Source organism: Lucilia sericata, unplaced genomic scaffold, assembly GCF_015586225.1.
Source record: "Lucilia sericata isolate MDLA Ls3-8-SP2 unplaced genomic scaffold, ASM1558622v1 Contig000254F_arrow, whole genome shotgun sequence".
In the NCBI taxonomy this organism is placed as follows: Eukaryota; Metazoa; Arthropoda; class Insecta; order Diptera; family Calliphoridae; genus Lucilia; species Lucilia sericata.
In genome coordinates this window covers 82,524-98,689 of record NW_023994280.1, presented here as the reverse complement: position 1 = coordinate 98,689, position 16,166 = coordinate 82,524, and the positions used below count along the sequence as shown (strand labels likewise).

Below are 16,166 nucleotides of genomic sequence, written 5' to 3'. Positions count from 1 at the left end.
TGAAAACAGCTGTTCATATTAAATCATGTGCGATTATTAAAATTAGTTCGGGGAAACGTGCTGCATTAAATTTATTGGAAATTAAATAATTTTAATAAAATTCATTGTTAAAAAGTGTTGTAAAGTGCTATTATAAGTCAAAAATATAAAAAGTTATGAAAAGTTGATAAATTTTCTTCAAAATTGTGAAATCAATTTGGCTGGTAAAAACGTGACCTCAAATTAGCGAGCTAACGGTAAAAGTAGCAAAAACAGCAACAACAATCTTTACATATAGACAGCAAAAAGTGGGCTCGTCTTTCAATGAAACACGTCGTACATATAATTTTTGTAGTATGTATATATAAATAAATAAAATCAAATGATAAACAAAAACAAATATAAATAGTTGAGAAACTGAATGAATGACTGAATAAATGTTTGTGAGTGTGTAACTCGGCGTTGTATTTAATATTCATACTAGCAGATAGTGAAATGAAATAAAATATACTTTTTTTTTCTGTAAGCGATAAAATATTTTAAATAAATTATAAAAACTTGCCTGATAATAGCAAAACTTACAGCTTCAGGCAAAACGTCATATTAAAATCATCTATACATCTTTATAATCAGGTGAGTGGGTTATTTTAAATTTACGTTTTATTTATTTTGTTATTATTGTGTTCTGAAATATAATTAATTTATACAATATGTATACATTTGTCTTAAATTTGCACGCTTTTTATTTTTGCGCATTTTTGTTTTTGTTTAGCAAAAATACTAGACTGCATCATCTTCATTGAGTTAAGTAAAGCATTTATTTTGTTGTTTTTTTTTTTTTCTATGAATGTCAAGGTTAATAAACTTTTGCATAATTCGTAAACTTTTGCATATTGATTTTTGTTTATACTTAATTTATTTTTGGTTTTTGTACTTTGTATTTGTCTGCAACAAATTTCTTATTTTGCTTTTAAAAGAAAATCATTTACTTTATAAAAATTCTTATTGGAATAGGATTTTGTTATAGATACCATTAATGTGATTGATTGGCTGAAAATGTTGCCAGTTTATTAAAATATGTGTACCTATGATGTGGGAATTATAATATTTTTGGGAATTTATACAAATAGTCAGTTATAGGGTTCTATAATACAGTTTTTATCGAAAAATTTCGAAGTCGGCTATCGGTTTATGTCTAAAAATGTCATAAAATTATTAATCTTCTTAGCAACGAAGTTTTACCAATAGTAATCGCCAGTTGGATCCTTAATAAAAGCAAAAAGCATATCGAACTTGCTGTTCGAAAGTTAAAGTAACTTGGAATCTTCTAATCCGATATAACTAGGAGCTGCTAGGACGGCAAAATTCTTTCCTCAAGTTTATTTTCCCATTAATCTGGTAATATTTACGCGCAAAAGTTCTAAACATTTGATTTTATTTCAAAACTATGAACAAAACAAGTAGCACAGCCAATCAGCTAACACTAAAAAGAAGGCTCGTCCACAAAAACAACAAAATATTTATAAAAAGTACATTACGAATACATACTATTACTACACGTACTACAGTAACAGAAGCAAAACAAAGTATGGAATACACAATTTAATGGGTAGGATCCCAGCTAAAAATAAACCAGTAAAATATTAACGTCATAGTATGAGGAACTGGCTAAACAGGGTATTTGAGGGGTTGATTTGGGTGGTAATGGAGGTGGCGGTGTGTACAATTTGTATTGGTAGAAGAAAGGTTAGGTCTAACCCCAAACACATTACTCGTATATTTACATTATTATGTAATAACAACAAAACAATTTTGTATTTGTAAGCTAAAAGCTCTTTTCTATTACGATTTTTGTTATTTTTGTATTTTACTCTTTTGATTTGTTGTTCAGAACAGAAACAAAAGTAGAGGCAATTTGTTAACACTAAAAAAATTGCATCTGTTGTAAATTTCAAAATTTTATACACGCGATTTGAAAAAATGCTTTTTCACTTTGTATTTGTTTTGAAATTAGAAAATAAATAAATTAATAAAAAAAATAAAATTAGAAGAAAATGTAGAATTTACGTAATTAATTGTTGATAAACAAGTTAATAATAATAATTTCCCCTCTTCGAACTTTTGTCGTTTTTTTTTTTGTTTTATTGACATTAGGAGGAGGTTTGTAATCTTTAATCATATTCTAAGAATGTGCAAAAATAATAATAAAAATATAAAACCCAAGCACAATAAATAAATATTTGTTAGCTTGTGATTGTTTGTTGCTTTTTCTACCCACCAATACGTTAATTTCTATTTCATAGTCATCCATTTAGTTGCCGTTAACACTTTGTAGAGTCAACTACAAAAAATCCGCTTCCGCTTTTTTATTTAAATCTTTTTTCGTCTTAAAATTGTTTTCAGTAAAACGTTAAATAATCTTTTATAAAATGGGTGAGTTGTAGAGGGCATTAGTTTGGCGCCCTTTTAAGTTTAAAATAAAAAAAAAAACAGATAATAATCTTGTAAAGGTTTTGTAACTTCATTTGTTTGAATGTTTTTCTGGTAATGAGTTGTGCTCGAGTTTATAGACATTTCTTATTTAATTCCTTTAATATCAATTGCTTTCTTATCAGTGTCATTTGATTTCAAGTGTTTGTTTAGCAAGTCTATACTAGTCTTTTCAGGAATTTTTTGTATGTTTACAATTCTTTTTGTTTTTTTTTTATCAATATGTATTGTGTTTACTGTGTAATGTTTATTTATTAGTTTGTTTGACTTGACCATTATCTGTTTTCTCCGCTTTTTTTAAATAACGATAATATTTCATATTGTAAATTGAGTAATTAAAACAATAATATGTTCAATGATCCAAAGGGGTATAAATTGTTTGTAATATGTGGTGGTGGGAAATATAATTTCCTTTGCAGGAGGGTGTCTAGAGTAAGAAGTAATCTCACAGAATTTATCTCGAGATTTGCGGCAAAGTGTGCAAATGTCGAAAATTGCATTTCGACTAGCAGTGAGCGCTACAGAGTCATGATTTCCAACTTTGGTTATTGTTATTATAATGCTTATAGAAAATATCAATAAAGTCTTGGAAAATGATCTGACGTCATCATTTTACTTAATTTTTCTTAAAGATACTTGCTAATGTACATTACAAATTGATAAATCCCTACCGGGTAATTTACAAATGTTATTTCTTAAGAAATTAAATCTTGAACAATAGAAATTAATACATTATTAAATAAAGACTTAACTCTCTTCTTGTTCTCTCTATTTGAAGCCAAAATAGCTCGATTACTATGTCTACGATTAGTCTAGTAGGTATAAAGAGTAAACTATTATCTCAACTATAAAATACACTTTCGACTATGGATAGTTTGGGTGTGAAAGTTTCGACTATGGACAAAATAATAGTCTCGACTAAAGACTAAACTATTGTTTCCATTGGCTACACTACATACTAAACCATAGTCTCGTCTTAAGTCTAACCTATAGTATTGAATAAAGACTAAACTATTGTCTCGACTATATACTTGATTATAAACTAAGCCATAGTTTATAAATGAGATTAACATATAGTTTCGGCTACATACTAAACTATTGTCACGATCATAGAATGAACCATAGTCTCGACTATAATCGAGAGTAAACTGTAGATCTCGCTAAAGACTAACTATAGTTATAGTCTCAACAGAGGCTAAAATATAGTCAAGACTATAGTCTAAACTATGTGACTCCGGTAGGTTAATGGTTAGTGTTCTAGTCTGCTAGACCAGAGGTGGTGGGTTCGATTCCTACCAGTGGCACTGGTTAAGGAGCGCACAACAGGCCCGATAAAGGTCTAGGTATATACATCTTCATTTCAAAGTAACTAACTAGTCTCATATATAGACTATTGTAGTCTCGACTATGCAGGACAAATCTTACTTTTTAAAACTCGTTCATAGAAGTTGTGATTACAATTGTAATCGAGATATTATAAGCTGAACGGGAAAATTGTGGATCAGAAGAAAGAAAGAGAGCTGTAAAAGAATTTTTAAAATTTCGGCTTGTCTTCTGTAGCGGCAAACCAAATTATTCTTTTCAAAATTAATTGTCAGAGCTTGTGGTTTTAATTGTAATTCAGCTGTTAATAATTGGCCCATAAAACAGTCGATCTGTTATATTAACTCTTTGCAAGAAATAAAACACTTTTTATGACTTAAAAGTTCAATATCACTAGACCAACAATTAGCTAAAATTTCTGGGTTTTATTTATAACATTTTATATTTTTTGTCAAAATAATTTTAACAAATTTACATTTCCCTTAAGCTAAACACCTGTAAATAGAATGCGGTAATATTAGTTTTTACAATTTGTTTTTCGTTTTGATTTATTTTCATTTTATTTAAGTGTAATTAAGTTTTTTTTTTAAACCAAATCTATTTTATTTATAAAAAATTTAATTGTATTTTAATTAACCGGTTCGTTTTGTTGTTTATTTTTTAATTTTGTATGTGTATTTTGGCATTTTGGCTGCAATTTCACAAACTGCTGTTAAAATACAAAAAAACGTGTCTACTGTTGTAGTCTTGTGACTAATAAATTAACAAATAATCATTTTAATTGTTTTGTAAAAAACGTTTCAATAAACTTTGGGGCGCATGTTAATTGTTTGCAATTATGTATTTATAGCAGTTTGAAATATGAGTTTAAATCCCCTGTTTCTGGTATGAGTTTAAGGCCCTTTTTAGGCGCTGTCTTGAAGAATATAATGCTTTGGTCCGTAACGATTTCGAGTATAAAAAGTCCATTTATATGTTGGAGTAATATGCCATGGAAGTTGGAGGACTTGTATTTGCATCACAAGACCTTTCAGAATGTCTATTTACTTCTTCTCTTTGACAACCGACTTTTTAGAAGAGTACCTTCTTCGTTTGTACCTATTAGCGGATGGACTCTGACTTGTATCGATATTAGTTATGTCCATCAAACAGTTATTGTTGAAAGTTAATGTAATTCCAGTCATTCTTCGCATCTCATAGAGAACCTCTTAAACCATCTCTTGAAGAACCTCTCCAAAGTCCTTAAGGGTTCCTGGGACACCTATTTACTAGTCACTGATTAAGTTTTGTAAATCAATTCTAAAAGTATAAACTGTAGCTAATGTATGTTAATGAAATATTTACTTACATTTGTTATTTTTCTTAATCTAAAGAAATGTTTATGCCATATAAAATATATTGTCTAAGGTCGGTTGTCAACCCCCAGACTTAAAATGAAAAATTCCATAGCAACTGTTTATAATAGCATTAAAGAGCTTCACTTTTAGGCTTTTAAAACCCCAATTTTTTAATGTTAGACTTATCAATTGACGTAGATTAAAAAGGCTATTTATAACAAAAATTTTTTATTTAATTTTTATTAAAAAAAATGTAGAAGTAAAAATAGAGCAGATTAATTAAATATACGCAATATGTAACGGCAGCTGTATTAAGTATTTAAATTCTTAAATTCTAAATTGACAAGTTCACTTTGTAATTGGTTATTTAATATGTTCCAGGTAAAAAATCATCTTGAAATAAGCTATTCTAGAGTTAATTGTATATTTGTAATCAAAATCAACTTCTATAGTAATCTGTGTGGGGACACAGTCACCCCCAAACTATTGGGGTTTATTTTAAGAACCGTACAACATTATTAACAAAACTAATTTATAATAGTAAACATATATCCCCCCAAAAGACCACCTGTTTTCAAACAACAAATTACTCCAACATTTAATATGACTTTTGTCAATATTTATCAGTTGAAATAAAACATTTACAAACATATGTTTATAAAATGTGTGCAAAATAGATCAAATTGTCTTCCCATATACATAAATAATTTTTCTATACCTATTTTATTTGCGTTTTACTTTCATTGATTAAATTCTTTTTTTATTAGATTGTCACTTCTGACATACAGAAATACTTTTCCAATCGTTTATTATAAAAAATATGACATAAAAAATGCCTGCTCCAGCTTATCTTGTGGGTTGGTCTTTCATACAACCTGCACTATTTTCTATGTCTAATTCTTATCAATTTTGATTGTGTTACTTTTATTTTATTGCGATTTTTTTATTTTTTGCTACAATTAAAAGTTATATGTCATTTAGTTCTCTATATTATATATTTGCTTTTAGTAATGGTTTTGACTTTGAATTTATTATCGTATGGTACTGGGTACGTACATCGCTATAGAGTTAAAGATTGTGGTCTTATCAGTAGCCGAAATTATTAAAAAAAAGTTTGACTAGAAATCGTTGTTTGATGTCAATTGTTTCTGTGTTCTATGACAAAAATATTAGCATTTTTTGTTGGTTTGTTTCGTTTATCAATTTATGTTCATACGCAAATAAATATTGTAGATTTTGTTGTTTGCGTTACTTAAGTAGAGAAGAGTTGCTTGCAATTCAAAAAGGTTTGTCTTGCTTCTAAAAAGAGGAGAGTATGTGAAGTAGATATTTGGACTTTTATATTCTACAAACTCATGGTCAAATTTGAACTAGAACTGAACTAGAGCTGTACTAGAGCTGTACTACAACTGAACTAGAATTGAACTAGAACTGAACTAGAGCTGTACTACAACTGAACTAGAATTGAACTAGAACTGAACTAGAATTGAACTGGAACTGAACTAGAACTGAACTAGAACTGAACTAGAACTGAACTAGAACTGAACTAGAACTGAACTAGAACTGAACTAGAACTGAACTAGAACTGAACTAGAACTGAACTAGAACTGAACTAGAACTGAACTAGAACTGAACTAGAACTGAACTAGAACTGAACTAGAACTGAACTAGAACTGAACTAGAACTGAACTAGAACTGAACTAGAACTGAACTAGAACTGAACTAGAACTGAACTAGAACTGAACTAGAACTAGAACTCAACTAGAACTGAACTAGAACTGAACTAGAACTCAACTAGAACTGAACTAGAACTAGAACTGAACTAGAACTGAACTAGAACTGAACTAGAACTGAACTAGAACTGAACTAGAACTGAACTAGAACTGAACTAGAACTGAACTAGAACTGAACTAGAACTGAACTTGTAGCCCTTTAACCGTTTTCTTATCCGAAATGCATTCTTTGGAAATGACATTTACTCCTCACCAACATTTTGAGTACAATTTACTTTATTTGCTGAAAGAAAACAATATTTAAAGGCTCTTTATAATATATTATTTTTTTTATAAAAAAAAAACGAAAAAAACTTCTGTGAGAGCCACCAAATATTGGGTTTACCTTTGAGTATATTTGCTTTCAATTTCGTTGGCTGATAACAACACACAGACCGCCAGTCAGCCGGTTTTCTTGTGTTACTCAATATTTTGTATATTGAAAATAAAGTCTTGTTTTTCGAATATTTTTTGTCTGATTGTTTCACTCCAGATACTCAACGACTTTTAAACAACGCGGACGTGGTGTGTGGTGACTTCTTTTCTCGAAAAAATTAAAGCAAAAGAAAAAAACAATATTTTATTAAACGAATGCATTTTTTTTGTATAAATTTATGTATTAATTTTTGTGACAAACAGTGAAATTTACATAACAAACAAAAGAAACAAGACAAAATTGCATGTATAATTAAAAAATTACTAAACGAAAACAACGAATACATATTTGTTTTTTGGAATAAATTAAAAAAAGTTCATAATAAACAATAATTTATCCACAACTGAAGATCGAAAAATTGGAATTAAATTATTAAGTTTTATTACGAAAAGTAGGTGTGATTTCATGTTATATTCGTTACTAGTTGTTTGCTAAAATCAATCGTTAATTGCAAAGATCTTTTAAAATCTATATAGACCGGTAATAGACTAAAATTTATATATATATTTTGTCATTTTCATGTTAAAATAAACAAAATGAAAATAATTTTACAATTTAAATGCATTTTTTGTTTGGTAAATCCCCTTAAGTATTTATAAATGTGGTCATCATTTTTCTCTTTTGTTTTTTAAATTGTAAAAAAAGTTAATTTTTATTTTGAACTTTGTCCAAAAAAAGTTTCATTTTTTTATTACGCCGCTTATTTATTTCTTTATATGCTCAGTAAATATCCATGTACATACATATACTAACAATGAATTATTTTATATATTCGCAAAATAATTTTTATGTATTATATTATTATTTATGTGTATTTGTGTAAATTTTATGTGTTTGATTATATTTCTTTATTGACATTTTTTAGTTTGCCGCCTGATAAGCCTTTTCGAAATTTAAGATTGTACTTGGTTTATGTTTTTGGGTAAAAGAACTCATGTTTAGATTCGGTAGTTTTTTTTTGTAAAGTCATTTAAAAAAGAGGCATGTTTCAAAAGCTTTCAGATTAAAATGTTTTTGTTCCAAAGTCGAATTTGATATTGATTATCGGCAGTGGCCCTTGACTTATTATTGTTTTTTATTACTCTAGATATTTTGCAGAATTTTTATGGGAAATGCATCGAATATAGAATCGTTGAACAGAACTAGAACAGAACTAGAACAGAACTAGAACAGAACTAGAACTAGAACAGAACTAGAACAGAACTAGAACAGAACTAGAACAGAACTAGAACTAGAACAGAACTAGAACAGAACTAGAACTAGAACAGAACTAGAACAGAACTAGAACAGAACTAGAGCAGAACTAGAGCAGAACTAGAACAGAACTAGAACAGAACTAGAAAAGAACTAGAACAGAACTAGAACAGAACTAGAACAGAACTAGAACAGAACTAGAACAGAACTAGAACAGAACTAGAACAGAACTAGAACAGAACTAGAACAGAACTAGAACAGAACTAGAACAGAACTAGAACAGAACTAGAACAGAACTAGAACAGAACTAGAACAGAACTAGAACAGAACTAGAACAGAACTAGAACTAGAAAAACTAGAACAGAACTAGAACAGAACTAGAACAGAACTAGAACAGAACTAGAACAGAACTAGCACAGAACTAGAACAGAACTAGAACAGAACTTTAGAACAGAACTAGAACAGAACTAGAACAGAACTAGAACAGAACTAGAATCAGAACTAGAACAGAACTAGAACAGAAACTAGAACAGAACCTAGAACAGAACTAGACACAGAACTAGAAACAGAACTCGAACAGAACTAGAACAGAACTAGAACAGAACTAGAACAGACTAGAACAGAACTAGAACGACTAGAACAGAACTAGAACCAGAACTAGAACAGAACTAGAACAGAACTAGAACAGAACTAGAACAGAACTAGAACAGAACTAGAACAGAACTAGAACAGAACTAGAACAGAACTAGAACAGAACTAGAACAGAACTAGAACAGAACTAGAACAGAACTAGAACAGAACTAGAACAGAACTAGAACAGAACTAGAACAGAACTAGAACAGAACTAGAACAGAACTAGCACAGAACTAGAACAGAACTAGAACAGAACTAGAACAGAACTAGAACAGAACTAGAACAGAACTAGAACAGAACTAGAACAGAACTAGAACAGAACTAGAACAGAACTAGAACAGAACTAGAACAGAACTAGAACAGAACTAGAACAGAACTAGAACAGAACTAGAACAGAACTAGAACAGAACTAGAACAGAACTAGAACAGAACTAGAACAGAACTAGAACAGAACTAGAACAGAACTAGAACAGAACTAGAACAGAACAGAACTAGAACAGAACTAGAACAGAACTAGAACAGAACTAGAACAGAACTAGAACAGAACTAGAACAGAACTAGAACAGAACTAGAACAGAACTAGAACAGAACTAGAACAGAACTAGAACAGAACTAGAACAGAACTAGAACAGAACTAGAACATAACTAGAACAGAACTAGAACAGAACTAGAACAGAACTAGAACAGAACTAGAACAGAACTAGAACAGAACTAGAACAGAACTAGAACAGAACTAGAACAGAACTAGAACAGAACTAGAACAGAACTAGAACAGAACTAGAACAGAACTAGAACAGAACTAGAACTAGAACAGAACTAGAACAGAACTAGAACAGAACTAGAAACTAGAACAGAACTAGAACAGAACTGCAACAGAACTAGAACAGAACTAGAACAGCACTAGAAAGACTTCAGATGGGAGTAGAACAAGGTTTATTTTGGAATCTTCTGTGATATTTTCTATGCTTCCTCGGTATGGCCGGGGGATCAATGAACCACAAATCATCAGTTGTTGAGTAATCAAAAGCATCCCTGTCATTTCAATTCGAAGATATTTTAGAGCATGCAATGACAAAGAATGGGAAAAACACTCTCAACTGGGTTTTAATACAGGTATGAGCTGTGATCAAGATCCTTAAATAAGTAGCTGCGTCTTTCGGCTATACTTATTTGTCAATTACAAAGTATTCGTCAACGTTTTTAAATAACCCTTCTTGAACTCTTGTTTCTATTAAACATGTTTTGAAATAAGTACTTTTCATATTTTTCAATTAAGTATTTTACAAGAGTTCTACATAATTTATTTGTGTAATTATACACAAATAGTAAATATAGATAACCGTACTGTGACTCATAATAATATTTATTAGATTAGAATATTTTGATTAGAAAAGTAGGTGTATATTTTCTTTAAAAACTCAAAATGTTCCAAATCGTTTAAGATAATAAAAACTACAATAAGAACTTTCTAAAAATTTCTTAATATTAACTCGTCTAATAAAAAAATTCCAAACATTTTGATACTTAAAATTATCAATTTTGAGCCATTACGTTTAAAGGTCTTTAAATTTTGCTAAAGTAATTTCTATTTCTACAATCTTTAAACCTTTAAGAGGGTTATCTTTTTAAAAATTAATTTCAACAGTAAAAATAATTTATACATTAGTCAATTATTTGGTTAGTAACTTGTGTAAATATGCTTCAGTTGGTTAAAAAACGTCATAACTAAGTTTTGTTTGTATTTTAGTTTAAACTTATGGTGTCTTGGCAAAGCTTGTTAATCGAAATCTTAGCAAAATGTTTTAAATTTATTTAAGATCTTTTATTGAATAACTTCAACTTAGGACTTATTACGTTTTTATAGCAAATAATCATAATATATGTTTAAACTACATTAAATATTAATGGCTGTGTTTGTGTCTTAAATTTAAAAAACAAATAGCATTTTATTTTTAGGTAAACAACTGAACTGGTTTTAACACGATAGTACCAGGGGGGCCTGTTTCTTCTCATTTATTTTTTTTTTATTCTTTATACATAATTCATTAAAAATATCTTTATCATTTTAATCATAAGTTCTAGTTTAAGAAGTGCTTGCCTAAAATTTATTATTGGAGTGCATGAGGTTTCGGGGTCATCTAAATTTATGTTTTTATTTCATAAAATTCACTTTATTAAAGCGTGATGCTGCTGCTTGTGTTTATTTTTAATATTTTCGCTTGTTTTTTTTTACCATAATCTTAAGGTTAATTTTAAATTTAAGAAAACAAACAAATTTTTTATTAAATAAAAAACGAAAATTTTCGCAAATAAAATTTTAGAAACTTCTGAAGACGCTGTTGCTCACACTAGTGATTTAGACGAATCCGGCGACGATATGACTGAAGGTAAAAATGTACCTACCACTCCCAAGCCCAGTTCTAGTGCTGAGGTGCCTTTTAGAAGAGGAGGAGATTTTCGTAAAACATCTTTAAGTCTTAATCGTCTAGTGGGTGTTATCGATGAGGGTACAAATACGGTTAGTTTTTCTATATACACCACACCCGAATTTAAGGAAATCGCCAGCCATCATATAGAAAAACAAATGATTACCGTGAAAGACGGCTGGTTCGAACAGGATCCTGTGGGCATTATAAACAATGTCTATCGTTGCTGTGAAGTAGCTGTTAGTATGCTACCTTCTTTAGGCTATCGCAAAGAGGATATTTTCACGATAGGCATTACTAATCAGAGAGAAACTACTGTAGTGTGGGATAGTGTGACGGGTAAACCTTTATATAATGCCATTGTTTGGAATGATATACGTACCACCGAAACTGTGGATCAAATTTTGGCCAAAATACCGGAGCAAAATAAAAATCATTTTAAAAATATAGTGGGTTTACCCGTATCACCCTACTTTTCGGCTTTAAAGATCAGATGGCTAAAGGATAATGTGGCTGCCGTGCGCAAAGCTTGCCGAGAGAAACGTTGTAAGGCGGGTACTATTGACAGTTGGATTGTTTGGAACCTTACTAGGGGTGAGTGGATAATCAAGCTAAGCTGAATTTCATGATCATAAATTTAAGAGGGGTCACACAAATTTTAGTATGAAGTGCAAGAACGAAAAGGAAAAGAAAGAAATTAGAAGAAATTATTATACAAAATGGGTCAGGAATTCGAATATACATATATTGAGGAATTGAGAGGAGAGTTCCTGAAAAGTTTTATGTCGTCATGGATTTAAATATTTTTAAAAGTGTCCGTAGGTGTTAAGGGGAGCTGGAGAAAGTGACCCTTTTCAGTCGTTCTTAATCAGAGGTCTATGGGGGACCAATTTGTAGAGTTGGTGGGACAATCGAATTGTGTTGTGGGTATATTTATGACAGGCAATGCAGTAGGGACATTTCGTTCGCGGTAGCAGTTATGTCAACTGCACCAAAGAGCTTTTAATTGTACAAAAATGGACTTTTAATGACTGAGAAGTTGTCTCTCACTATCCGGGATCACTGAGAGGTGATCGTTTAAGAATCTGAATCAGAGTCCGCTATTTGCAAACCATTGAAATGTTTTCTGGTCCATCATTGTTGGATGGAATGACCATGCGAAAGTCCAACCGGTTGTGTCAGGGAAGGACACCATAATCTAATGGTTGAGATGACTCGACAACCTTCTTAATGTGTTGTTTGCATTGGAGTATTTTGAAACATTGATTCCAGGGAACTGAATTACAAGGGGTCCAAGATTATACGTTTTCAAGAAGTCCGTAGGTGCTTATAATCAGTAGTAAACATTTGATAGAATTGTGTGCCGTTTCATAAACTCCATCTCCATTATTATTACAAAAAGTCATCATATTAATCTAAATTTTATACAATCAGGTGCTCTACACATAACCGATGTTACCAATGCTTCGCGTACCATGCTTATGAATATTGAAACTCTCGAATGGGATCCAGTTTTATTGAAAACTTTCTCCATACATGCTGATATGCTGCCCGATATTAGAAGTTGTTCGGAAATTTATGGTAAAGTTTTAGATGATCGTTCTGTACTCAAGGGCATGCCCATTAGTGGTATATTGGGCAATCAACAAGCTTCTCTGCTAGGACAAATGTGTATTAAACCGGGACAAACTAAGAACACCTATAGATCTGGTTGCTTTTTACTCTGCAATACCGGCACCACACCAGTTATATCCTCTAGGGGTCTATTGACCACAGTGGCTTATAAATTGGGACCCAATATGCCGCCAGTATATGCCTTGGAAGGATCGGTAGCGGTAGCTGGACATGCTTTGGAATGGTTGCAAAATAAAGTACGTATAGTGCCAAAAGCTTCCGATGCTGAACAGTATGCAGAAGCAGTACAAACTACAGGAGATGTTTACTTTGTACCCGCATTTACTGGTCTCTATGCCCCCTATTGGCGTAAAGATGCTCGTGGTATGATTATAGGTCTAACACAATTCACCACCAAACATCATGTGGTAAGAGCTGCGCTTGAAGCTATATGCTTTCAATCCAGAGATATTTTAGAGTGTATGTATAAAGAGGGCGGTTTCAAATTCAATAAACTGCATGCCGATGGTGCCTTATCCTCCAATAATGTTTTAATGCAGCTGCAAGCTGATACTGCAGGTGTGCCCGTATTTCGTTCTCAACTCTTAGATTCTACTGCTTTTGGGGCGGCCATGTGTGCAGCTCAAGCTGAAGGCATAGAATTGTGTAAATTTGATCCCGAGAAAAGGCATTATGATAATATTTATTATGATACCTTTTTGCCAACAAGCACAGATGAGGAGCGAGCTCATAGATATGGTAAATGGAAGAAGGCTGTAGAGCGTAGTTTCGATTGGGCAGATCGTGGTAAATCGAAGCATATGACCGAAGAAAGATATCGTATGTTGTCATCAGTACCTGGTAGTTTATTCCTTATAACAACATTTGCTATGTTGGCTCATTCTTTAAGAAATATTAAATCATAGACAATCATTGAAAGCAGGAAAGATATCTTTTATATAGAGTTATTATGAAAGGGAGCAAATTAAGAGGAATAAAGTTAAGAATAAGAAAGACATTCAAATTGACATAACTTTGATTACTTAGTATACTTAAGTCACTCAATTACTTTAACCCTAGTTTCCAATGCTTCCTGTTATATAACATTTTTAAAAATTGCCACAATTTCCTAGATTTCCCTTAAGGTTTTAACTTAATATAACTTCTTATATAAATCAAATTATTGTACTTATAAAGTATTTAATTGTAAATAATTGAATTTTTTAAATTGTTAATGCTTTTTTAATAATTTTTATCTTCTTGTTATATATTTCTTTATTTTTTTTCATTGTTTTTAGTTTTTAATTATAGCCAACTATTTGTGATAAAAATTTATACAACTTTAACGTGTGTATAATATATAAAACAGTTAAATTTTAGGCCCCCCAATAGGTATTCTTTAAAATAATTAAAGTTTACGCTTCTCCATTTTTATTGCTATTTTTATTATAATTGTAAATAAGTTAAAAAAATTAATTATGTATTACATAATAAACAACATACATACATATATATTTATAATGTTATTGCTAGTTTATAACTAGTTATTAAAATAAAAAAAGAAATAATGATTGAAGAAATAAAATTAAAAAATAAAACTATTTGTTTTATATAAAAAAGCGTTGAAAGTTTATTTTATTTATAATTTAATTAGAAATATTTTAAGAATTTTTTAAAAAACTAATTTTTAAATTGTCGTTTCACAACTTAATTTCTGCGTCCTATATACATACGTATAAATTTTAATATAGTCAGAGGAGATCTCCCAATCTAAACCCTCAGTACTTACATCCTGTTCCTCCAGGTATTATAGGTAAAATGTTCCAAAGATGATTAACTTTGATTACTGTGTTTATGAAATTAAAATGAGTCTCATTACTAAGATATTCCTAATTATTAAACTTAATAATTATCTGAAAGAATCTGGAAATGTTTGTAGCAAAAATGGAATTAATGTTAGGTTGTTATTTTTTTTAAATTTTGATTCATTAAGATATGAAAACTGGAGAAAATTTCATTTTCTCTTAAAATCGTTTTTTTTAGAAATTTTGACGTTCGTGTGAACATTCAATTTTCTGACGAAAATTCAGTTTTACGGTTAAAATTCTATTTTCTTGTCAATATTCGATTTTTTTTTTGTAAAATCAAGAGAAGTTTAATCAATTTTCTGTTTAAAATTGTATTTACTAGATTTAAAGGTCCATTTTAAAGGGATTTTTTTGTTAAAAATTCGATTAGTAGAACCCTCGAAATAATGTTCATATGAAGAAAAATGTTTTACACAACGTGAGCTAGGTTTGACGCTACTGTTCAGATTGTGGAAGTATATTTTTTTTTCACAAGCTGTATTTAAATTCAGAATGGTGCAGTCTATTCGAAACTGATGAACATTGAACCTTATGCTCTATTATGACAAAATATCTTATTATTCATGCTAGTTAGGAAACTTGACTTTCATATGTCCTTTAACTCTATCACGTATACGGGACACCGGTGTCCCAAGATTTTGTTTTTAATTTTTCCCGATTTTGAGCGTAATCTTTAGTTCACAGCTACAGTAAATAGTTATTTCCAAAGAAAAATACGATATTTTTTAGAATTTGATGTCACTACATGCTAAAAAGGATAATATTTCATCAAAAATGATCAGTATTCGTCAAAATAAAGTGTGTGGTGAAGTCATATCCATAAAAAGTTTAGCGGTTTAGTTTTGTGCGTGAAAGGGTTAAAGCTGCTATTTATATTATATGTATGACCGACAGATCCAACAAATCATAGAGTTCTACATAAAAAATGACTAAAGGACTAAAATTTGACTTAGTGTAAACTTATCCCTCTAAAACCGCAACTTTATAAATCCCCAAAAAAGTCTGTAGGCGATGAAATCGTTATATCGAAGCAAAAGTTATAAGAAATACTTAGTTAGTTAGTTAGTCCGTAAGGAGGATGTATATACATCAAA

The 16,166-nt window shown here is 30.4% G+C and overlaps 1 protein-coding gene across 4 annotated transcripts; it reads left to right on the top strand.

Annotated features, from left to right (window-relative positions):
* LOC119602797 (glycerol kinase) lies at positions 1 to 14,785 on the top strand. Of its 4 annotated transcripts, none has more exons than XM_037954512.1 (3): positions 1 to 612; positions 11,486 to 12,184; positions 13,025 to 14,785. In XM_037954512.1, the coding sequence occupies exons 2-3, from the start codon at positions 11,542 to 11,544 to the stop codon at positions 14,128 to 14,130; spliced, it is 1,749 nt and encodes a 582-aa protein (XP_037810440.1). In that variant the 5' UTR covers positions 1 to 612; positions 11,486 to 11,541; the 3' UTR covers positions 14,131 to 14,785. The 4 variants fall into 4 exon arrangements, with proteins under 4 accessions (XP_037810440.1, XP_037810439.1, XP_037810442.1 ...); XM_037954511.1 differs by lacking the exon at positions 1 to 612 and adding an exon at positions 2,294 to 2,412; XM_037954514.1 differs by lacking the exon at positions 1 to 612 and adding an exon at positions 7,589 to 7,817.
* The last annotated feature ends 1,381 nt before the right edge of the window (positions 14,786 to 16,166 follow it).

Coding starts and splice junctions, on each gene's coding strand:
- LOC119602797 (XM_037954511.1), top strand. Junction 12,185..13,024: donor TGTTTGGAACCTTACTAGGG/GTGAGTGGATAA, acceptor TTATACAATCAG/GTGCTCTACACATAACCGAT.